The sequence below is a fragment of the Nipponia nippon genome, unplaced genomic scaffold (genome assembly GCF_047370975.1).
Source record: "Nipponia nippon isolate SJK-2023a ecotype South Korea unplaced genomic scaffold, ASM4737097v1 scaffold_15, whole genome shotgun sequence".
In the NCBI taxonomy this organism is placed as follows: domain Eukaryota; kingdom Metazoa; phylum Chordata; class Aves; order Pelecaniformes; family Threskiornithidae; genus Nipponia; species Nipponia nippon.
This window is the reverse complement of record NW_028262331.1, coordinates 7,603,915-7,626,532: the sequence shown is the minus strand read 5'-3', so window position 1 is coordinate 7,626,532 and position 22,618 is coordinate 7,603,915. Positions and strand designations below refer to the sequence as shown.

At 54.6% G+C, this 22,618-nt stretch overlaps 3 protein-coding genes across 4 annotated transcripts in view; 1 reads left to right on the top strand and 2 right to left on the bottom strand.

The window, feature by feature from the left end:
• Window positions 1-2: 2 nt before the first annotated feature.
• On the bottom strand, window positions 3-5,460 carry GLOD4 (glyoxalase domain containing 4). 2 transcript variants are annotated; one of them, XM_087751601.1, is made up of 10 exons: window positions 5,323-5,460; window positions 4,997-5,046; window positions 4,167-4,287; window positions 3,206-3,350; window positions 2,861-2,997; window positions 2,444-2,530; window positions 2,104-2,217; window positions 1,929-2,015; window positions 1,611-1,655; window positions 3-1,321 (listed from the first exon to the last, which is right to left on the bottom strand). In XM_087751601.1, exons 1-9 carry the CDS (start codon window positions 5,410-5,412, stop codon window positions 1,653-1,655), a joined length of 834 nt encoding a protein of 277 aa, XP_087607727.1. In that variant the 5' UTR covers window positions 5,413-5,460; the 3' UTR covers window positions 3-1,321; window positions 1,611-1,652. The 2 variants fall into 2 exon arrangements, with proteins under 2 accessions (XP_087607727.1, XP_087607726.1); XM_087751600.1 differs by lacking the exon at window positions 1,611-1,655.
• On the top strand, window positions 5,445-8,369 carry MRM3 (mitochondrial rRNA methyltransferase 3). Its single transcript, XM_087751599.1, has 4 exons — window positions 5,445-5,748; window positions 6,671-6,915; window positions 7,319-7,486; window positions 7,691-8,369. The coding sequence occupies exons 1-4, from the start codon at window positions 5,471-5,473 to the stop codon at window positions 8,242-8,244; spliced, it is 1,245 nt and encodes a 414-aa protein (XP_087607725.1). The 5' UTR covers window positions 5,445-5,470; the 3' UTR covers window positions 8,245-8,369.
• Window positions 8,370-10,456: 2,087 nt separating this feature from the next.
• NXN (nucleoredoxin) overlaps window positions 10,457-22,618 on the bottom strand; it is a 54,911-nt gene continuing 42,749 nt past the window's right edge. Inside the window, exons 6-8 of the mRNA XM_087751702.1 lie at window positions 16,941-17,120; window positions 14,174-14,298; window positions 10,457-11,598 (exon numbers count right to left, since the gene is read on the bottom strand). Of these exons, the coding sequence (XP_087607828.1) occupies window positions 11,416-11,598; window positions 14,174-14,298; window positions 16,941-17,120 (488 nt within the window). The 3' untranslated portion in view covers window positions 10,457-11,415. The remainder of the gene's footprint in view (window positions 11,599-14,173; window positions 14,299-16,940; window positions 17,121-22,618) is intronic.

Genomic DNA, 22,618 nt, shown 5'->3' with positions numbered 1-22,618 from the left:
AATTAAAAGGGAGGGGAACCCTGGGCGCCCAAACGCTCCCGAATCGCTTTTATTCGTTGGAAGGCGCCACTGGCAAGGGGCAGCGCCGGTTTCAGGGGCGCAGGTTACGCGTGACGTTCTTAACTTGACCGATACAGAACTGAAAATCATCATTGAACTTGAATCAAAAAGCTCAAGGAACAAAGCCGCAGCAAGGAATTTCTCCTGTTTGAACTCGGAATATTCACTACAAGCACTGACGTGCCTCGGCGGCTGCTAACGCTGCTGACTTTGCCTGCTTTTCCCTGTGAAACTTATTTAAAGGTTTTCATCAAGGCAGATTACAAACCAGGCAGCGTGCCTGACACGGCCAATGCTGGTAATTACCCCTGTGTTCCCAGCCTTTATTCCGCTAGCAAAGCAGAGTGACTTCATTCCAACAGAATAAACCCCAAACTGTTACTTCCAAAGGCAATTTCTCATCAAAAGCTAATTGCAAAAGCATGATATACTTATTTTAAGTTGCCTCCCAGCACCTCAGCAGACAGCGCAGAGCTGCTACATGCCCTGAAGCACGGCCCCGGCTCCCACCTGGAATGTGGAAGGCTCCTTGGGAAGGGGTGGAAACCACCACATCAATAACATGACCCCAGCGAGAAAGACACCACGGGCTTCTCAAGCGAACATTTCGCCTCAAAAGCTGGGGAAACATCTTGGAATGAAAACAGGGTTTGTTCCAGAGTAGAATATTCACCTGCATTAGCAAGGTGATTTCTCTGTTCCCAATAAACAGGCATGCGCTACGACAGCTGAACTGCTCCAGTTCTCCGTACGCAGCCCTGCCCTTCAGCCCAACACTGCCATGGAAGCGGGGTACCTGCGCAGCGACCTCTTCTCTAAGCTGCAAATCCAGGACAGCTAAAGCCAATTAGTTAGAGAATTGGATATTCTAACGAATCTAGCAACTTCTTTTTCAAGTATAACAACAACAACAGAGAAATGAGTTTTTCCTCTTAACTGATGGCCCCTGGTTTTGAAGCCACATGCTCAATCTGCTCCTTACTGCACAACCTAATTTTTTTGAAGGAGAACATGATATTTGCTTGAAAGGAGAGAGCAGCAGTAAGAGACACAAGCTTAAATCAAACAAACCAACCAGCACGGGACATTACGGCACCCTCTTGCTGGAAGGGGTCATGCAACACGTTACATAGGATTGGCATTTCGCTCGGATGAAAACCAAGGCATGAACAAGCAGCCCAGTCCTTCTCTCCAGCTAAGCAGAAGCCTTCTTCATTTTCTGCGCAGCAAACCATTTGTCACTGTTGTCCGCCGCCATGGCCTGCACAAAGAAAAGCGTTAACATGTTCAGAGCAGCATCCGAGTCGCCAGACGCCCGGCTGCTTGCACTCACCAGCACCTCCCACAAATCCGGATTGATCACAAGGACACTTTCTAATTTGGAGAAAAAACTATTCTGATGGATAAATTATTTTTTTACGTACTAGCAAGGAAAACAGACACTGAAAAGCAATGTTCTCTGCTGCAGCAAATAAACAGATGATCTGGTAATACAAGAGCAAACCAGGACAGTTTAAACACAGCCTTCCCACATAGCTCACGCTCCATACCAGAGCCCCGCTGCCTCGGGAGGATGTCCGGCTGCGCTGACATTACTGCAGCAAAAAAAAAAAAAAAAATCATTTTCTGTAGTAACTTGCACCAAAGCGTTGTTGACGTGTCCAGCAAGACACACCACCACCCGGCTGCCTTGAGAGCGAGGCTGGAAAGCCCTAGCCAGGACACTAAGTGAACTTTAAAAACTGATTTGTTTTCCTTAGCAAGACTGTACAATTTGCTTCTCAGAAAAACTCCACATGGAATGAAAATTAGATTCCACAGGTATCTATAATCAGGAAGAAAACAAGTGTGCAAATAGCATTACTTACATCATCTAACAATTTGTTCCCGTTAGGGTCCACCTTGGACAGATCTCTAAATGCTTCATCTCCCACAAAACAGATTTCATGGCCATCCTAAACAAAGTTTAAGAGCAGGTAAGTTAGATAAATGGCAGGGAGAAATTTAAATTAAAATTTAATCACTATTTCCAATATTACTCACTGGATCAGCCAAAATAATCACTTGCACTGTGGCTTTGCCAGGTGTGTCCAAGCTAACCAGAGGCGTTAAAATTTTCTGATTCTCCTTTTTCATCAGTGCTTCAATGTTTGGCAACTTAAATGGAAAACAAGCAAAAATCAACCCTAGTCAGATGAAGATCAGATGCATTCAGGCTGTTCTCATTTACAGATCCCCATTACATTCCCACTGCGAGAAACAAAGTATCTGGGCAGTATCATTTTGTTCATATCCCAGATATTTTGCCTATACTAGAAATTAGCACTGGCTCCCACTAGTTTGCTCTGGGTAACGAAAGGGGTAAGAGAAATGGGATCGTTACCTCTTCCTTGGCACAGGAGAAGGCAATCCGCCCAAACGCTGTCCCGTGATCCACCGCTCCTCCAACAGCCTTCAACTCCAACTTACACTGAAAGGGGAAAAAAGAAAGCCTGACTTGCAAGGACGCTTGTTCTCAGTGCTACATTCGCTCCAGCTTTTCACTGATGCAGATGATTTCAACATTGCCCACACACATATTTCCCAACAAACCAGAATTACCAGAGCAAGCCACAGCTGTTTTTAAAAACATATAGTTAAGTCTATGCAACCTTTAATTTAAATGCACAGAATTAAGTGCACAGTTGCTTTAATTAAGAACTTTTTTTCCCTTTAGGATTTTGTTCTCACAAAATGAGAGGTTTCTATGATGAGACGCAACTTTTAAAGATCAGAACTGGAAGGTTTTCTAAGTACTAACCTGGTTATCCGCATAGCCTAGCAAAGCCCTTTGTTTTTCCTCATCCTTCTCATATATTTTCATCCCCAGCAAATCAGACCAGTAGTTAACAGACTTCTGCAGATCGGAGACACCCAAGGTTACCTTTAGCACAGGATCTGTAAGATGGCAATAACTTGAAACTAGTTACAAATATATTGTAGTTTTAAACTCAGTCGTAGATTCTTGAGAAGGACAGCCACAAAGAAATAACAAAAACACGCTCTGTTTCATAAAATGCCATCGAGACAAACGCACAGCCCACTCTTATGTCCCGCTCGTAAATCTGTTTTGAACACCAGTAAGAGCCAGTGTGTTAAGTTTCACCTTGCTTGAGCTGTTCCTTGTCTTCCAAGTAGAACTTGTATCCCCCTGGGGCTTCAGCTTCAAAAATACCAGTTGTGACTTCTCTGAGGGGCCACCCCATCTTCTTAGCATTGCTCACAGCCTGGCTGGACACAAGCGTTATGCCCTAGTGAGAAGAGAACAGACACACACAGAATTCAGAGGGTGGATGGTCTGTAAGTCCTGCCTTTCAGTAGTCTGCCTCTGCAAATGACCAGAAACAAACAAGATCACTTTTTATAACAGATGGACCAGATGATCTCCTGAGAACCCGGTATCTTGCTCCTATGAAATAAGCTTAGTCTTAACAGCGCATCCCACATATATGCCTTAATCTACCCTTCTTTCACACCAAAGGGAAATGAAAAGCAAAAGGAATTTAAAACTCTGATTCAACGCATTGCACAGAAAAGAAAAACTGAGTTCCTGACTGTTCTACCAGGTTAGGCAGAAATCCGTGGCTCCAAGTGGCTGTTCCCTGACATCCCGCAAACTGGGGAATGAATATTTGCTCAGGGGAAACAACGAGCAAACACGTTACATGTATGCATAGAAGACTGAAAAATTCATTGGCTGTCAGCTAGTAAATAACAAAGAGAAAAATAACAATAAATAAAAGAGTGTTTTCCCACAGCAAGATCCTTCTTAGCTAATCATTCCGTGTTAGATCTGCCAGCAAATACCAGCTGTCCTACACACACAGCAACTGAGCTGGAAGGTGCTCGAGGAAGCGAATCCTGGATCCTAACTGAGCACGAAGCTGCTCTAGTTTCTGCTCGTCCAACTTGGAGACAACTACAAAAGCAAGACTAAAAAGCGTTTAAGGAACCAAACAGCATAAAAAAGCAACCGGTACAACCTATACGCTGAACAAGCTCCTAATCATAAAAATAAAAAAGCTTATCTTAAGAAGAAAGATTTTGCTACTAAGTGTGGTATTTACCAGAAAGTCATTGCCCAGGCGATATTCTCCAATACCATAATTGTAAGTCAATTCTGCAACGAAGTGATTGTCTTCTGGCCCATAGCCCACCATCGTTTTGCTCCATTTTCCATCATAAGGGCTGGAATATCCATATTTAATTGTCATGAGTATTTGAAATAAACATCAAGCACCCCAAGTATTAGTGTTTCAAGAAAGAATTGCATTTCTAGGGTAAACAGATGGCACAGGTAATCCAGTCACCTCCCACCAAGTAGGAGCTGATACCTGTGAAGAATTCTCATTGCAGCCCAGCACAGAGCAGACAGGCGTCGTCGATGGTTTTGACTTCGGGCTGTCATTCATGACCACACAACAAAAGCGATTCTACCTCCTTCCTAACGGTTCACATTTTAGGAGCACGAGCCGCTCGTTAACTGGAATTATACGAGCGCTTCCTTATCGTGAAGTAGGAAAAGTAAGCGGTTAGGCACCAGATTGTAAGATTTCTTTCATTCATGATGACAAAAGCCTTTGGGGCTACCAGGAGGGATTTTTAACTCAAGACCCTAGGTAGCCCCGTGCCTGGAAAAAAACAATGTAATTGAACGTAATTCCCGGGAAGTATAGAAATAATTTTATAATGTTCAGTATCAGCCTATAGGTGTAATATAGCAGTACTTGTGCTTCAAGGTAAACATCATACCTACACAAAAAGGGGAACTATTGATTCCAAGGGAAGTACTTTAAAAAAAACCCCAAAACAACAGAACAATCCAACCCCTATTTTACCTATAAAAGGTCACGACTGGCAGGTGTTTTATGCGAAAGCAAGGAGCGGGGGCACTCACCCGTTGCAGCTGGCTTTGCAGCCCTCCTCGAACTCCTCGTGCCTCAGCACCTGACGAACGGGGCGAGAAAGAGCTCAGCGCAGGCAGGACGCCTTCCCCCGCACCTCAGCAGCCCCGGCCAGCCTTAACGCGCCGCTGGCGCTCCCGGGGCGGGGGGCGAGGGCCGGGGGAGCGGCCCAGCGGGCACGGGGGCCGGGGAAGCCCCTGTCCGCGGGCCGGGGGAACCGAGGGAGCCCCGGGGCCTCCGCGGCTGAGGTGGGCGACGGGCGGCAGCCGCCCCTCACGTCCCTCCCGCCGCTCCCCTCCCCCCAGGGCCCGCCGCTCACGCTCATGCCCAGCAGCTCGCGGTAGAAGCGCGCGCTCCGGCCGCGGTCCCCCACTTTGAAGACGAAGTGCAGCGCCCGGCGAGCCCCCATGGCGAAGCGCACGTGACGTCACGCCGCGCGCCCGTCGCGCGGTTGGTGACGACGGAAGATGGCGGCGCTGAGGAGCTTGGTCCCGGGGCTGGGCCGCTCGCTGCTGGGGCCCGGCGGGCCGAGGGAGGCGGCGGCGGCCGGGCGGCGCGGGGTGCGGGCGCTGCGGCGGAGCCCCGTGCGGGTGCTGCCGCCGCAGAAGGAGCGGGGCGCGGCGGCCGAGGGGCAGCAGAGCCCCCGGGAGCGCCCCCCCTCGCTGCCGCCGCCGGCGGTGGAGCGGAGCTCGGCCGGGCCGGGGCTGTGGTACGAGAAGGCGGCGCCCGGTGACAGGAGGCTGGGGTGAGGCGCGGGCGGCGGCGCTGCGGGAGGGAGCCGGGCCCGGCCCTGCTCGGGGCGCGCTGGGGGCTGCGCTGGGTTGGGCCTGGCCGGTGCCAGGTGCCGCCGAAGCCGCTCCGTCGCTCCCCTCCTCAGCTGGACGGGGGAGAGGAAATATAACGAAAGGCTCGTGGGTTGAGATAAGGACAGGGAGATCACTCAGCAATTACCGGCACGGGCAAAACTGACTCGACTGGGGGAAAATCAGTTTAATTTATTACCAATCCAATCAGAGTAGGGTAATGAGAAAATAAAAACTAAATCTTAAAACACCTTCCCCCACCCCTCCCTTCTTCCCGGGCTCAACTTCACTCCCGCTTTCTCCACCTCCTCCCATCCAGTGGTGCAGGGGGACGGGGAATGGGGGCTGCAGTCAGTCCATCCCACGCTGTCTCTGCCGCTCCTTCCTCCCCAGGGGAGGACTCCTCACACTCTGCCCCTGCTCCAGCCTGGGCTCCCTCCCACGGCAGACAGTCCTCCGTGAACTGCTCCAACGTGAGTCCTTCCCACGGGCCGCAGTTCTTCACGAGCTGCTCCAGCATGGGCCCCTTCCATGGGGTGCAGTCCTTCGGGAACAGACTGCTCCAGCGTTAGTCCCCCACGGGGTCACAGGTCCTGCCGGCAAACCTAACACAGGGGCTGCGGGGATGCCCTGCTCTGAGCCCCCTGTGGAACTGCCCCTGAGCTGCCTGGTGTCACATCTGCAGAATTTGAGCCAAATTCCAACACTTGGGGGGGCTGGGTAGAGCCTGATACCACAATGCCAGTTACAGCCGGTCTAAAGATACCCGGGGGACTTCCGAGTGAAGTTCTCAGTGCCTGGCAAACGTCAGACTGAAGGTGTTGTTAGTGCCACAGCCGTTTTCTCTGATTAACTTCTCCGCAGAAAAGTGGTGACTATCGCCAAGTCGAAGAAGTTTCGGGATCATCACGGGAAGGTTCTGCTGGAGGGTCACAGGCTGATCAAGGACGCCCTGGAGGCAGGAGCTGTGCTGCAGACTCTCTTCTTCAGCACTGTGGGGCACCTGAAGGAGCTGCCCGAGGCAGAGCTAAAACGAGCCAACTTAGTTAAGGTGAAATTTGAAGACATTAAGAGCTGGTCTGACCTCGTAACTCCTCAGGGGCTTATAGGTAAGTTGCCCTAGAAACAGGTGTAACGCTGCTCAAAGGGAAACTTATTTCACACTTAATTGGTTGATAATGACTCTCTCTTCCTAACCTTCCCCTAGACATTCTGGCAGTGTGTCAGGAGTGGCATAATTTGAGAGAATTCCCTTTTATTTGGCCTGCTGTGGTAACTGTGAAAGTGGCTCCTAGAGTACACTGAAGGTGATAATGCTCATTTTTAATAGCATGTCACTCCAGCTCTGCTGGGAAATAGTTCTCCTTGTCAAGTGGCAAACTCTTCTCAAGCAATGCTTTTCCTAATGCTTTCTCCAGCACCTCTTTAGTGAAATTTGGGCCAGCTACTTGAGAAACAGCCCTCTCCTTGGGGTGTGTTAGTCAGAAGCCTGTCAGAACTTTGTCTCCTCAGGGATCTTTTCCAAGCCCAACCATGCCAAGATGTCTTACCCTGCCGCTCAGCTAACCAGCTCCTTGCCACTCCTCCTCATCTGTGACAATATCCGAGATCCAGGAAACCTGGGGACTATTCTGAGATCTGCAGCAGGAGCAGGCTGTGAGAAAGTGCTTCTCACCAAAGGTAAGAACCTTTCCCTGGGGAAAAATGTTTAGTTTGAGTAATTTGGGGGTAAGGCAGGGAATAAGAGGTGCTTGAAGATGTTGTTCCCAAGAGTTTGTAAGCAGTGCCTGCCCGAGGCATGATTTGCTGTGGGTAGCAGCGGCTGCTGAATCAGTCTCTGTGGGAGCCGCTGCAGTGTTGCCGTTTTCCTCCCTTCCATCTCAGGCTGTGTGGATCCCTGGGAGCCAAAGGTGCTCCGTGCAGGCATGGGAGCTCACTTCCGTCTGCCCATCATCGCCAACCTGGACTGGGAAGCTGTTCCCAGCCACCTTCCTGCCCGTGTCCAGGTCTGCGTGGCTGACAACAAAGACCCAGGCGCTCAGGCGTCCGTGCCGAGAGGAGCTGGCGGGGCTGGCTCTGCTCCTGGCAGCCCGAAAGCTCTTGTGAAATCCAAAGCCCGGGCTGCTCCTGAGAGCGAGGATGAGGAGGGAGCTGCAGATGTCTGCGTCCCAGAGCTGGCCGCACAGTATTACTATGAGAACTGGACACAGACTCCGGTGGCAGTGGTGATTGGCGGAGAGACCCATGGTCTGAGTCCAGACGCGCTTCACCTCGCAGCCAGCACCGGAGGGAAGAGATTGGTCATTCCCGTGGTGCCAGGCGTGGACAGCTTGAACTCTGCTATCGCTGCTGGCATTGTGCTGTTTGAGGGGAAGAGACAGTTGCTGTGGAGGCACAAGCAGGAAGACGAAAGGCAGAAGTTCCCTGTAGTGGGCTAAACTGCTGAGATTTGGGTGCTGAAGAAGGATCTCTTCCGTTTGGCATGCTGTAGAGTTAATAAAATTGCAGCTCAGGCTGTTTGGTTTGTAGTAAATGGGTATTAAACAGCTCTGGCAGCGTTGGAGCTGTGGCTGGATGAGTGCGTGACTCCCGGGTGAGCCCGTGGGCGCTCCGGCTGCACGGTGATGCTAGTGAGAAGGGAAAGGCCTGTGGGTGGGTGCCCTCGCCTTGTGGGCAGCCAGCTAGCTCCCTGCTGCCTGGCTCTTCCACTCCCTCCTGTTGGCAGCCCTGGGCAGGGCCCCTCCGGGCCCAGCTGGCAGATCTGGGGAGGCCTCAGATCCCTCCCTGCAGGGTCAGGGCCCAGCAGCCGCGACAGCCTGGCCAGGATGCCGCTGACAATGTGCGTCCTTCTCGCAGCCCTGGGCTGTGTGGCCTGGCTGTGTGGCCTGGCTGCTGCTAGTGATTTGGGGGTAAGAAAGGCCAAATAGCAGCCACCTGGATGGGTCCTGCCTGTGCCTACCCAAACCCTGTGCTCTAACAAGCGATGAGAGCAGCACACCAACCCTGGGGGCTGGCTGCGGCATGGGGTGTCCCAGCTCTGGCACTTGTGAGGGTGCCGCTGCCAGGAGGTGGCGGTGTCTGTCCCCATGCAGCCGCCTGGACACCGCTCGCTCGGGCAGCTGGGCCTCAGCGCAGATGAATTATGAAAGGAGCTGTGGGTGCTGCCGCTCGCTGTGGCTGTCCCTCGGAGGGGCACGGGTGCCGGGCCCCAGGGAAGGAGACTACTACTCCTCTGGCTGTGAGTCACATAACCAGCTGCTTACTGCCAGCCCACTCTGCTGGCTCCAGTTTCCCATTACCCCATTGAAATAATTCATATTGTCTGCTCGAGAAATACCCAGAGATTCAGCCTCTTCCATGCCCCAGCCCTTGTATCTGAGCAGTGCGCAGTGCTGCCCGGGCTGGGTGTGCAGTGCGCTGTCAGACAGCGGCGTTACCTCGAGCCTGCAACTACTCCAGCTCAGCAATTCCATCTCCAGAGCCCAGTTCCAGCCCCAGTCTCAATTAAATTGACCCAAAACAACTCAATTCTCAGGCAGAAAATAGCTGCTTTGCACCAGTTCCTACTGAGCAGCTACCAGAGCGGCTGTGGCAGTGCTGAGCTCACTGCCTCACTAGGAGCCCGAACCACAATGTCCAGAGGGGAATATGGGTTCCCCCTCTCTAAAAAAATCAGCTGCTGCTGCATGACCGAACGCTACAGATCCCGCGGTCTTTCAAACCACAAACCCATCGCGATTGCCCCCAGATGAGCAGGCACCCACTGAGCACAGGCAGCGTGGGTGCTGGGTGGCGTCGGGGGCTCGAGGCAACGCTGCTGCTCAGCCGCTTCCACACAGCTTGAGTCCAGCCAGGCACAGCTCACTCCATGAGCCCTTAACCGCACAGTAGATAACTCACTGAAAAGGCTATCTCCTCAAAAATTTCCAGTAAAGGGGATACCGGTTAGTTCAGGGTTAATTTAGGGTAGGCTGCTCACAGCCCAATGCCCAGGGAGGCGCAGCAAAGCCACAGCTCCCAACGCTGCTGTGCTGCTGCCGTCCTGCTCGCACCAAGAGCCTCTGAAATGTGCAAAACACAGGGTGGATTTATACGGTTCCTGCCTTGCTGAGCTGGTGGCTTTTCCCAGCTCCTGCCAAGGTGGGTTGCTGCAGCAGCGATAAAGGGGGAGAGGCCGTAATCCTGCCATCGCTGAGTAACGAGCTGAAAGGGAAAAGCGGTGGCTTGCACAACACCCGCTATTCAGCGCACACCGTGCACGCCTCCGGGACACCACCCTCCCAGGGACGCTGGTGGAAACCCTTGCAGCCGCTGCTGCGTCCGGCAAGAGGCGGGGGGACCCTTGGCTGGGGGTGCTGTGAGCAGAGCCCGTGGGGTGGGTGGGCGCAGTGTGGGGCAGCGAGGCTGTGCTCGCCCCTCCACGGCGTCTCTGAACAGCTCGCGGGAGTCACCATCCCCGAGGGAGCTGCACTGCACACGCGCAATCCCAGCTCAGCTGCCACAGCGCTGGGAGCTGCCGGCACCGGCACCGACACCTACCCCACGGGGTCTGGCTGGGGGGCTCCTCCTGCCGCACGGGTCCCAGGTGGGCTCCCTCTCCCCGACACTGGGACGCGGCAATCGGCACCTCTGGGGACAAGGTTATTATAACAGTTTTATTACAAAGTTCCAATCACCATGTACAGTTTTTACAATGTCACTTTTCAGGGGCTCGGCTGTGCTGCTTCGGTTAAGGAAGGATTTTTTTATTTTTGTTGGGTTTTTTTGGTTATTTTTTAAAGAACAGCACCATTAACGTTGGGTTTAGGACACACCTACAAAAAACAGCTCAATCAACTAACATAGAAGGGAGACAATTCATACCAGAGAGAAGGGGCAAGAGGGGACAGGGAGAGCACAAAGGAGAGACGAGAGAGGTGAGGGCAGCCCGGTGGTGGTGGTCCTCCTCCTGGCTCAGAGAGGGAGGGAGGGAACATCCACCCGTCGCAGGCGGGTGACCCCCTGACACGCACAGCCAGCACCGCCTAAGGCTGTCGGTGCTTGGGGTGGGAGGTGGGAAACCCACCCGGAAGGGTCTCACCCCCAGGAGGAAGAGCTCGGCTGCGCCGTGGTCTTTCAGAGGTTGTCAGCAGTTAAGACTTTGTCTCGGCCTTGTCAGGGCACTCACGTGGCAAAGGGGACAGTTTCCTTATTGCTTCCTTAAAGTCACTTAGTCAGCAGGGGTGATAGGAAAGGAAAGAAGGGGGAGGAGGAGAAGAAAAGAGCCCCGAGAACCCCATCCACTGCCTGATGCATACGTTGGGAAGAACACCATGCAAAAAGATTTGCCTGCTAGCTAGTGCCGTGTATAAAATAACGATACGGTAACAGTTCTGGCCTGGTTATTAGAGAATATATCACCATGAAGCACAAGCGAAGTCTCCAAACGCCAACGACTCCCTGCTGAAAGTGCATCTCAAGGAGTTTGCTTAGGAGAAGGATTCACTGCGTAAAACAAGGCACCACAAGAAGGTTGGATACTGGGTCGGGCGTGAGGACACGCTGGAGAATCCATGAGCGGCGGAAGAGAGACCTAGTTTTAAATAATGTCTGTTGGCACAGAAGCCCCCTTAGATGGGCTCGGGTTTTAGCTTGTCTGCTAGAAAGTCGCTGACAAAGGCTTCCACGATCTCGGGCGTGATCTCCTCCACATCCATCACGTACTTGGCCCGGGCCGACATGTCCAGGATGGTGAGCAGGGGCGCAGCCTCGGGCAGATTGGTGTAATCCCGCAGGGAGTCGGTCATGTCGTCCTGGAGGCCAAAATGAGAGGGAGAGAGGAGCCATCAGCAGAGCCAGGACAACCAGGAGCAGTTTGCTGCTTCCACACCGTGATCCAACCCGCAAGTATCTCCCAAGGGTTTGGGCCTTGCACCAGCATTGCAGGACCATGAGCGCAGCCGGCACCACTTGCCTTGCTGCCTGCTCTGCCCGTGATTTGCCTCAAAACCAAACCGGGCTGATTTATCCCAGGCTGGGATGGGAGCATGCAATCCTCCAGCCCTTTCCATGCAGGGCACAGCTCCCAGCACCCCCAAGCTGACCTGCTGCCCCAGGCCACCCTGGAGCCTCTGGGGCAGGAGCAATTTTGGCATCCTCAGCTCAGGAGCTGGGGACAAGTGCTGAATGTGGGGACTCGCCAGCCCTCTGCCAGCACAGCCACAGCCTCGCCACTCACTGGGGCAGATGCCGAAGGGACCTGGAGCAAACCAGAAAATGGGAATAGGACGAAGGTCCACACTTTGAGCCAACGCCAAAACCCCACCAGCAGGTCACAGGGCTCCCTAGCAGCAAGCTGCTCACTGGAGGAGCAGGCTGCCTTCCCTTCGGCCAGGCACAGCACAGCTCTGGGAAAAGGGAAAAAATGAATTTCTCTCTGCCCAAGCTGTGAAATGCAAAAGCCGGCACTGGGGCGATTCATCTCCCGCTCCCGGCCAAGCCCACAATGCGTGGCATCTGAAACGGGGCGTTCCTCTGAGCCCCTTTCCAAGGGCAGTAATAGAAATCAGTCAATCTGGTTAGTGGCTGGTGGCTCTGCAGCACGTGGCGGCGGCCGGCAGGGTAACTCCTGTCGCGCCTCCCCTTCCATTGCAGGGGTTTCTGGCGCAGCCGGACCACGTGGCAGGGAAGGGCGAGCGGGGCTGGGCCCACCGCCTCGGGGCTGGAGCGCTCAACCGCCCTCCACCCTTCCCACCTCCCATGCCGGCTTGGAGCCCAGGTATCGGGATGCCTCATCCTTTATCCCATCGCCGCAAAGGGACCGAAAACCTTTTTAATCAATGCAAAACAGGCCCAGACGGTGCTGGGAGAGGAATGGGAGGCGCTTGCTCCGGCCGTGGCCAAGCTGCTTTGTGCATGGGGGCCGGCGGAGGCCTGGGGCCAGCACTCCCAGCTATTGAGGCGACGGATGAATGGGACACGCTGGACGCTCCCCATTCTTTGGCCCGGCTGCCACAGGGACGTCGGGAGCCAGATGAATAGCGGCAATGTTTCAGCTACAACCAGCGAACGGGAAGAAAATGCTTCACAGGCTCTGGGGGAGGGGGGCAGGTCCTGGACCCTCCCAAAATAGCCTTTCCAACAAGGGGCTTATTCAGGGGCGTGGGGCTGAGCTGGGACGCTTGGAGACCCATTACGGCGGCAGGAGCGGGAGTGCCTGCCCGGAGGGGGCTGACGGGGCTGTGGGAGGCAGTGGTGGGGGCTTGCTTGGCAGGGGGGGGCGGGGTGCAGCGGTGGGGACCCTTTTGTGCGCAGGGCGGCTCCAGAGGGCCCCGCTTGCAGCACACTGCGGCTGTGACGTGAGCATGGACGGACGGAGCAGGCGCGCGGCCGTGCAGCAGCTGCCACCTGCCCAGGCAGCACCCAGGGAGGGGAACCGCGGGCCTGGGGGGGCCTGGGAACTTTTTCGACCCTTACACAAAACTTTCCTCATTTTCAAGCCTGCAGCAGGGCAAAGTGCCTGCACAGGGGAAAGGGAGGCCAGAAGCCCCGTTACCCCATTTCCCATTTTCTCCAGCAGATCGTTGGCTCCAAGCACCGCAGCCTGCACATGCCCCACATACCATCCCAGCCACCAAGAGCATGTCCAGCTCAGGAAACAGCCCTTGTTTCACAGGGGGACAGGTGAGCACTGCAGTGACGTGCCCAGCCGAGCCCCAGGGCAGGGCAGAGCGGAGCTGGGATGCCCCTGCTGCAGCTGGCAGCAGAAGCACAGCCCTGTGCTGCCCTGCTGCTCCCCGAGCAGCCCCTGCCCACTCCCAGGGACAGTTTTGTCCAGCTTCACCAGCATGGCACACAAACAGGCCCAGTCCGCAGGATCAGGGCTGCCTCCCACAGGCACCCCTTAGGGAAGAGGCCAGAGCACTGGTCCCTGCTCTCCTCCTGGGGTGGGAAGAAATCCAGCAGCACCTCAGCAAGGAGGGCAGCACCAGCTGGGCCGGGCTGAAACCCAAACCCCGGCTCCTCTCCCCCTGCCCAGCCACCTTTCCTGCCCGCGCAGCCTCAGGGTTCAAGGGGCAGCTGGCAGCTCCCTCCCACCTCCTCCAGCCCCTCTCTGCCCGTCCCCAGCAGCTCCCTCACCTGCTGTCAGACTTTTCCATCTCTGAGCAAATGCAGCTGGGACTGCTTTACCAGAAGTAACATCCAGCAATGAGTGCAGGGGACTGAGCCAGGACTTGGGTCTGGCTTTGCTCCGCAGTCCCTGACTAGCTGCAGTAGCTCTGTGCCTCAGTTTACCCACCTGAAGAGTGGCAACAGCAGTACCCAACCCAGCTCAGTCCTCGTATGAAGACACAGCAGGACGCAGCCCTGTGCTCTCCTCCCGCTTACCTCACCCGCCACGAAGAAGAGCAATGGTGCCTCCTCCTCTTTGGCTTTGTACTTGGCGATGATTTTTTCGGCTATGGGCTGAATCAGTTGTTTCGCTGCCTCTGACTCTCCATCATCCTCTGAATCTGCAGGGCACAGTGGTGGGGAGACAGAACAAAAGAGGCAAGGCAAAAAGGAGGTTAGGATCAAACGGATGCAAACCGGCCGGGCGCCGGCAGCTCTATCCCACAGCATCACCACGCAGGAAACCAGAGCCCGGATGCGCAGCACGAACTTCAAAGCCACGCGGCTCTGTAGCAATTAGGGAGCAGCTGAAATGTGCTTTTCATGTGAAACAGGGAAACATGTAACAGAAGAGCTGCTCCTGCTCCCCAAATACTTCACCGTTCACTCCTTGGTGCCGCTGCTGAAGCTCAGGGACAAACAGGCGCAAAAAAGCCGCTTTACAGTCTGAGAAGCGTCGGGATGTTTTGAAGACCAAACGAACACGCCGATCTGAGGCTGCCTGCCACCCCTGCCCGCCACCCACCAGCCCTCTGCCTTGGGATGGCTGCTTGGCAGCTTTTCTGCTCGAGTCTTAGCGGCAGCAGCGCTGTGAAGGCAGCTTTGATTTGACAGAGGTAGAGTAGAAAGAGATGGCAACATCAATCAAACGCCAGCCACCACTGAAGTTCAAATACTGAGCTGCAAAGAGGAGAGACTGCGTCCTTGAGCAGCATCGAGATGAAATGATTTCAATTCGGGGACAACTTTTAGCATTAAAAAAAAAATAAGTAAGAAGGCAGAAGGGAGGTCCCTGCTCTCCCGGTCGTGTGCAGCTCATGCAGCTCTCGTGGTCCCCAGTGTAACCACCCGACGCAACTGGTCCAGCCCCTGGCTGGGACAGGCGATGCCCATTCTCGAAGCGCTCTCTGCCCTTGCTCCACACATCCCTGTCCTCCTCTCTGGCTTCTCCAAGCAAAGCAGGAGATGCCAGAGACACTGCACACTAGATTGCAGGATCCGTCCTGCGTGCATGACAGTGATAAATACGTAGAGTTGTGGGGTGTCTGCAGGGATTGATTTTTCTACAAACAACTGCTGCTGGCGGCACTCCAGGCAGCCCTGCACACTCTGGCTAACCCAGCCCTAACCTCTCTGGGGACAGATGTAGAATGGTCAGGATTTATTCAGGCTCTTGCTAAGCCTGCCTTCTCCTGTGGCTGCTGCCGCCTGTGCAGCACAGGCACCAGTCTGCTGGGCAGGGTCTCCCGGCAGGACACAGGCCAGCCAGGAGCTCCCATCCCCAGTGCCTGCCTTGGTGCAGCATCAGCTTCACCTCCGCCCCAGCACATCGCCAGCAGATTTCACCGAGGCCGCACAGCCCCTCCAAGTGCCAAGTGAGAGCCCCAGCCACAAGCCGGATAGCGCTCTCCCAATAAGCTGTTTGCAGCAAGGTGACAGAAAAACTTTGCTCAGAGCAAGATAAAAATAACTCTTTCTAGAGGCCTGCAGCGCCGGCCCCAATCAATCACGCCTGGCGTGGCCAGCCGATTCTCCCTGCGCAAGAAGAGTATTTTTGGCTCTGTGCTCACATCCCCTGCTGGGCTCTGCTGAATAAATAATCAGGGTCAAAAGGAAATCTGAAAGGGAAGAAGGGAAAGAGCGAGAGCCATGTTATCAGTGCTGCAGAGAAGGGTGTGTGAGGAAGGCCCCCTGCACAATCCCCTGGGCCAGGCCCCCTGCACAACCCCGGCAGGCTTGGGGCAAGGGGGGCTCTTCAACAAACCCTCACCAACGCTCCACAGAGCACTCAAGGGACAGATGCACTCTGAGAGGGGTGGTCGAGCCTTCCCCTGCCAAGAGCCCAGGACCCCCTCTGCCACCCCCCGCCCTGCCGGGGCTCAGCCTGCAGCGGAGCTCATCCCAGCCGCGGCCCTCGCCTGATTTAACCATCCGTCGCTGGCAGGGAAGCGATGAGGAACGAGCCAGCTGTGCTTTGGATGAGTTCTAGGGCTGTTTCCAACTGCGGCGGAGCTTCATGTGTGGATTAGCAGTGGAAGAGGGACAGGAGCTTTGGGGAAAAGCCTGCCTTGTCTTGCAGCCAGCACCCCACAGGAGGGAATACCCAAGGACCAGCAGAGCATGCAAGAGGCTCATCTGACTTTCACAGCCCCGCTCAGCTCAGGGATTCAAGCCCCAAGCTGTGGTTTCCAGCACAGAGCTCCAATCCCTCCCAGAGATGCTTCCTCTGCCTCCTCTGGAATGTCACGTGTGCCTGAAGTCCAGAAAGGCCTCTCCTGTCTCCACCACCACTGGCCGTGACAGCGTATTTCTCATACTCCCCAACACCTAATCAGCATTCCTCTCCACAGCCGCCGCTGAACCATCTTTGATACGACAGCTCCTCTCCACTGCAAATTGCTACTCCATCGCATCCCTCGGGTGGCTGGGCTGGAGCTGCAGGAGACCCGCGGGCACGGGCAGGCTCTGGCCAACCCCTGTGAGCTGCAGCAGCCCGTTTCTCTGGTATGGGCAAGGCTCCAAGTCTGTTAGCCCCCCCCGAATCCCTTGAGGGGACTCCATGGGAACCTCTGTCTCCCCATGGCCTCTCCGGACTCCATAGCATTGCTCCTGGTGATGGAAACAGGCTGATGTCCCTTCCCATGGACGCTGCCACCACAGGAGGCAGGTTCTCAGCTCCGCGGCCAGCTCCAGTTGAGCTGGCAGGTAGCCCAGCCCCCTTCCCGAGAACAGGCTCTGCTTTCAAAGCAGCGATGCTCCATACCTACAAAGAGAACGAGGCAGGGGCCCTCATTCAGCTGCACGGCGTTGGAGTCCGTCAGCTCCAGCACAGGCTTGGGATGCCAGGGGAACTCGCGGCATTCAATGTCGTTCAGCACCTCCACCCGCCCCTGTCGCGTGATCACATCTCCCTTGGAGTCCAGGACGATGAGAGTTGGGATGCCTGCAATGGAAGAAAAACAGGGGGGGATCAGCCAAAGCGCGAACCGGCCAGCAACAGGGCGTGGGGAGAAAGGCCTTTTCCTATCGCCTCTGGCTCTGGCAGGAGCCCAGCAAGCATGCTGCCTCTCTGCAGCTCATGCACGGTGTGGAAATCGGGGTCCCTGGATCCTGTTTCCGTCCTAGCAGAGCGCTGTATGTAATTCAGCAGCCAGAGCAGGAAGCTGGGAGACAGGCTCTGGCATTGCCTGCCTCTCCCTGCCTGAGTGCAGGCAGGGGTCACCGCTGTCTGACGCTGATGCTCCTGGATGCAAACCCCACCATACCGCGCAAGCTCCCTCTTGCAAAGTGCCAGACAGACGTGCCTCCTGCACATGAGGCGGAGCAGCGCTGCCCCACAGGCACCATCACCCCAGCGCTGAGACGTGGCTGCCGCTGGAAGAGCCCCGTCCCCAGTTCGCAGGAACACATGCAAATCTTTTTGCAGGGCGGACCGCAGACAACGGCAGCCAGGAAGCAGGGTGTGTTCCTTCCCAGAAGGAACACCATATATTTTGCAGCCACAAACTCCTCCATGAACCCCCCCACCCCTCCTTGGCACTAACCACCCAGCCATTTCCAGAGCGCAGGGATGCGCCTGACAAGTCATGAACATTATTACCTGGTTCGGACGCTGTTTCGCACCACCTGAGCATGGCAAGGCAGGCACCTGACACTGCTGGTGGAGGAAAGGCCCCCGGACCAGCACTGATGACGGTGATTTAGTGCTCAGGGCTACGGATGCCCCCAGGAATACCCAAAAGAGAGCACATGCCTCTGCAAGCGGAGATGGAGCGGGATCAAACACACTAACGCCAGCAGACTTTGTCACACAGCTAAACTGCATGCAATGCTTGCAAATGAACCTGGCATCCACCTTGCCTGGCTGTTGCCCTCGCAAAAGGGAAGCAAACGTGCCTGCAGCAGACATTTAGCCCAAGTCACCTATTCAAACCCGGCCGGGCCAGCAGTGAGGTAGGGCAGACACCAGCTGGTGACCGTCCCATCTGATAAGGCACCGACGAGGCTTTCTGGCCACGAAACGGTCATGGGAGAATCAACAGGAGCAGCTCATGTTGGTGACTTCATCTGCAAAGCACACCATTCCTCTCTCACCAAGGAGACAAAGAAACACCCCACAAGGAAGGAAGAGGGGAAAGTTTGGGATCAGGCCCCAAGAGACAGGTCAAGTGACCAGTGTGCTGCTGTCTGCTCACCACCCGGGCTTCGATCCCCTCGCTATCTGGCATCTCCTCCTTCATCCAGCAACATCCCCCGAATCACAACCGGCAAACTGAGGCAACTCAAATCCTTCTGCCCCCATCCAAAGATTCATTTTAAAGCTCATTTGTTAGAAATACCCTGCAGAGCCATTCTCTGACCCAGCGTACTTGCCCCTGCCAGACTCCTGGCACTGTGCTCTCATGTTTGTACAACAATGGGTTACTCACAAGCTCTCTGAATTCTAGGCATTTCTCTAGGAAATACATGGCTGTCTGTCCGTCTCATGCCTGCTTGCAGGTCTGGGCGAGCGGCTGCATTCCCGTCATTCCAGCCTGCTCACACACCGGGGCTGCACACGTCGGGCTGGTGCAAGAGCAGCGCAGGAAGGAGCCCGATGGTTGGGCTTGCAAATCCTAAGGGTATGCCAAGAAAACCATTTTGTATCACAAAAAGGCTTATTCATTACCTGCTGGTATTCAAAATAGCTGTAGGGCAGGGATGGGTTAAACAGCCTGGAAGGAATTGGGAAATCTCACTCTGGCCCTACCCTGCAAGGCACAAACTACTACTGAAGCTAGGAGAAGCACACGGTGATCAGCATCCCACATGATTCGGATATTTACCCATTTATGATTCCCAGCCCCATCCCAAATGCCTGCTTTCCCGTCCTCTCCAGACCTGCATTATACATGAGGGACAGGCTAGAAATGTGGGTTCAGCTCAGTACCCCTGCTGCCAGTCAGCCTGAACAACGCAGCATCCCAAGGCAGAGATTTCAAATGAGCTTTGCTGATCTGGGAAAATTAAGGGCCCAATTTAGACACAGCTCATTGTCAGTGTGATCCCACAGCTATCAGGGACTTCATCCACTATTCAAAGCCTTCAGACTTCACCTGATTTGCGTATGCAGACACACGCACCCCAAAGCACCCAGCCACTAAAACCTCCAACTGCTAATACAAAACTGACTCGGAAAACAGAGTCTTTAAGATAATTCATCCTGAGTTTAGCATGTTTGGGAAATATAAGTAACGCATCAGAAAAGCTGGGGCTGGGTTTTCAGTCTGTTAGCAGGTGCGTGACACGTGCTGGGGCAATCCCTGCGCCCGGCATCAGAGGTTTCTCACCAGCCACGAAGCTCTGGTTTCCTTTCCAGAGCTGCCTGGTGAAGGGTGACGCTGCTGCGGCCCATCTGCCCCCAATCCCACGGCTGCCCCCCGGTCCTGAGCATCACTGCCTTGTCTCCTCAGCTCCTTCCTGCGCACCCCTGGCCGGGTCCCCAGGGCTGGGGCATGGCCTTAGTGGGCTCGCGGTGGCATCCCGTAGGATCAGCTTTGTCTTCCCAGGTGGACCTTGTTACTGCTCCCCTGGCTAGCACATCCTCTTTGCACGGGACACAGACCAGCAGGACCAGAGGAACTGTCCTTAACCTTATTCACACCCGCTAACCCCAATAATCCCCCCCTCCCTGCTCATCCCAGCCATTAATCGTTATTTTAGTGCCTTTTGGGGGCTTTGGTAATTGCCATGAGTCATAACACCAGAATTTACTTATCAAGAAGAATCACAGATCAGACACTCTGCAATGAATATTGTATAAGCTTGGATGAGAATTAGCATAGACGGGCTCAGTTTGATTTTCTGCATTAGAAAATGGATTTGGTTCCCATGGGGCTAGCATTTTATGAAAACACAGGGGCCAAATGATTTGTTACAGAACCTGGTGATACATTTACTTATTTATATATTAAAACCCATACCCGACATGGAAATCTAATCTGCATTAAGTCTGTTGGGTGAGTAATCAAAATCGACGTGAAGCAAACACTCAGAACACACCAACCGCAGGATGGGTGGTGGGGTTTATTGCTGTTTTTTCACCTTTTCAGAAGAAAGCTCCAGAAACCTCCCATAACAGTGACTTCCAGGCTGCTGCCACCAGCCGGGCTGCCAGAGTGACTTGCAGGTGTCTGGGCTAAAGCGTGGGGCAGGGGGGAAACAAGTTTTTTTGCAAGTACCCCCAAGGGACTGCAAATCCCAAATTGCCACCACGGAGTCCACAGGGAATATTCAGGAACCCAAAAGCTCTCATAAGATACACAACAAAAAGGGGCAATTCCCACCTGAGCATAGCATTTATCTCTGCTCCCCATCCCATTGGAAAGAGAGCTAATGTCAGGGGATTCACCTAAGGCAGGACCACGCACAGCGGGAGGAGCACACACAACGGAGAATTATTTCTAAGCAGCCGTGACACAAGATACGACTCTCTCTCAAGACAGTGCTGCACCCAGAGGCAATTTAATATAGGTGGGTATGGTACAGTCCACTGACTGCACATGGGTTATGAATAGAGGCATTCAAGTAAACCCAAATAAAGGCCAATAACTCAACTTACATTTTACACTGAGTTTTTGAATGCTGTAGGGGCCAACACAGGACTAAAACAACAAGAGATTTGACTCTCTTGCTACTTTCCACCGCTCAGGAACTTAAAGCAGTTGGGGAAGACAAGCTTCTTCTGTTGTTTCAGCTCCCAGCCTTACAAAAACCAGCAGAAAAACCACCCCGCACGCACGCTGCACTCACAACCCAAGGCACCACCAGGACGGTAACCTGGACACTGAATGGGCTACACGCTCTCGCTGCTGCATAGGTGCAGCTCCAACGGGAGCACCCAGAGATGCAGTTACAGAGGGCTGCAAAGATGCTTGGCAGCATGCACTTGGGAAAAGGCAGATCAGATTACCTGGATCCAATTTTTCATTTAGGTGGAATAACCACTGGTGGCGATGAGCTAAGCCCATGACATCTAGTTCTGTTTGCAGAAAGCTTTCTCTACAGCTGGTGCAGCAGCCTGCTGCGAAAGCCTGACTGCAAACAGGCAGGCGCCCGCTGCGCTCAGGCGAAGCAGCCCCGAAGCCATCAGGGAGGATCCCAAGTCGCTGCCTGAGCAGGGATCAACAACAACCCGCAGCCCCTGGGGAGCGGCACAAGGGTTCACCTCCAGCCCTCTCCCTCATCTCCCGGTTCCCTGGCATCCACCCCAGACCATGGTGGGGAAACACAAGCCCAAGCCCAGCCCAGCCTTGCAAAGCCTGTGTGGCACCCAGGTGGGAAGGGAGGTGGGACGGCAATGATGCTTCCCATGCAGGGTGCAAATTAGCCTGCCTCCACATTTCAACACCACTTTGTGGGATCACAGTTCATCCTTGTGGAGAAGTTCCCACTTTACAGGAAAAGCATGATAGATAAGCGGAAGGGTTTGACCTCAAACATGCCCAAATCCCAGGCTCAGCGTCCCTGGGAGAGCAGCTGAAATGCAGAGGTAATATGGGAGCTTCCCTGGCAGAGGAAGGGGGTCAGGGCACAGGGGAACAGCAAATATTTACATTTTCAGGTCAGCACACAATGAAGAGAGACATTTAAGGAGCGAGTGGCTGGAGTCAGAGGGAAAGCTGTTGTCACTGTTTCCCTGGCTACAGCATGCCTGGTGCTCACGTATCCAGTCTGGACACCTTATTTACAGAAAGTCCCAGTGAAACTGGCAGCAATCCTGCAGTGCTCAGCCGAAACCAGCATCTACTGGGTTTGCGTGGCAAGGTTTTGGTAGCAGGGGGGATACAGGGGTGGCTTCTGTGAGAAGGTGCTAGAAGCTTCCCCTATGTCCAACAGAGCTAATGCCAGCCGGCTCCAAGACTGACCCGCCACTGGCCAAGGCCAAGCCCATCAGCGATGGTGGTAGCACCTCTGGGATAATACAGTTAAGAAGGGGGGGGGGGAAAAACTGCTGCGTAACAGCAACCACAGCCAGAGGAGTGAGAAAATGCAAGAGAAACAACCCTACAGACACCAAGGTCAGTGAGAAGGAGGAGCAGGAGGTGCTCCCAGCACTGGAGCAGAGATTCCCCTGCAGCCCCCGGGGAAGACCATGCTGAGGCAGGCTGTCCCCCTGCAGCCCACTGAGGTCCACGGTGGCGCAGATTTTCCCCTGCAGCCTGTGGAGGACCCCACACCGGAGCAGGGGGATGCCTGAAGGAGGCTGTGACCCCGTGGGAAGCCTGCGCTGGAGCAGGCTCCTGGCAGGACCTGTGGCCCCATGGAGAGGAGCCCAGGCTGGAGCAGGTTTGCCGGCAGGGCTTGTGACCCCGTGGGGGACTAACGCTGGAGCAGTCTGTTCCCGAAGGACTGCACCCCATGGAAGGGGCCCATGCTGGAGCAGCTCGTGAAGAACTGCGG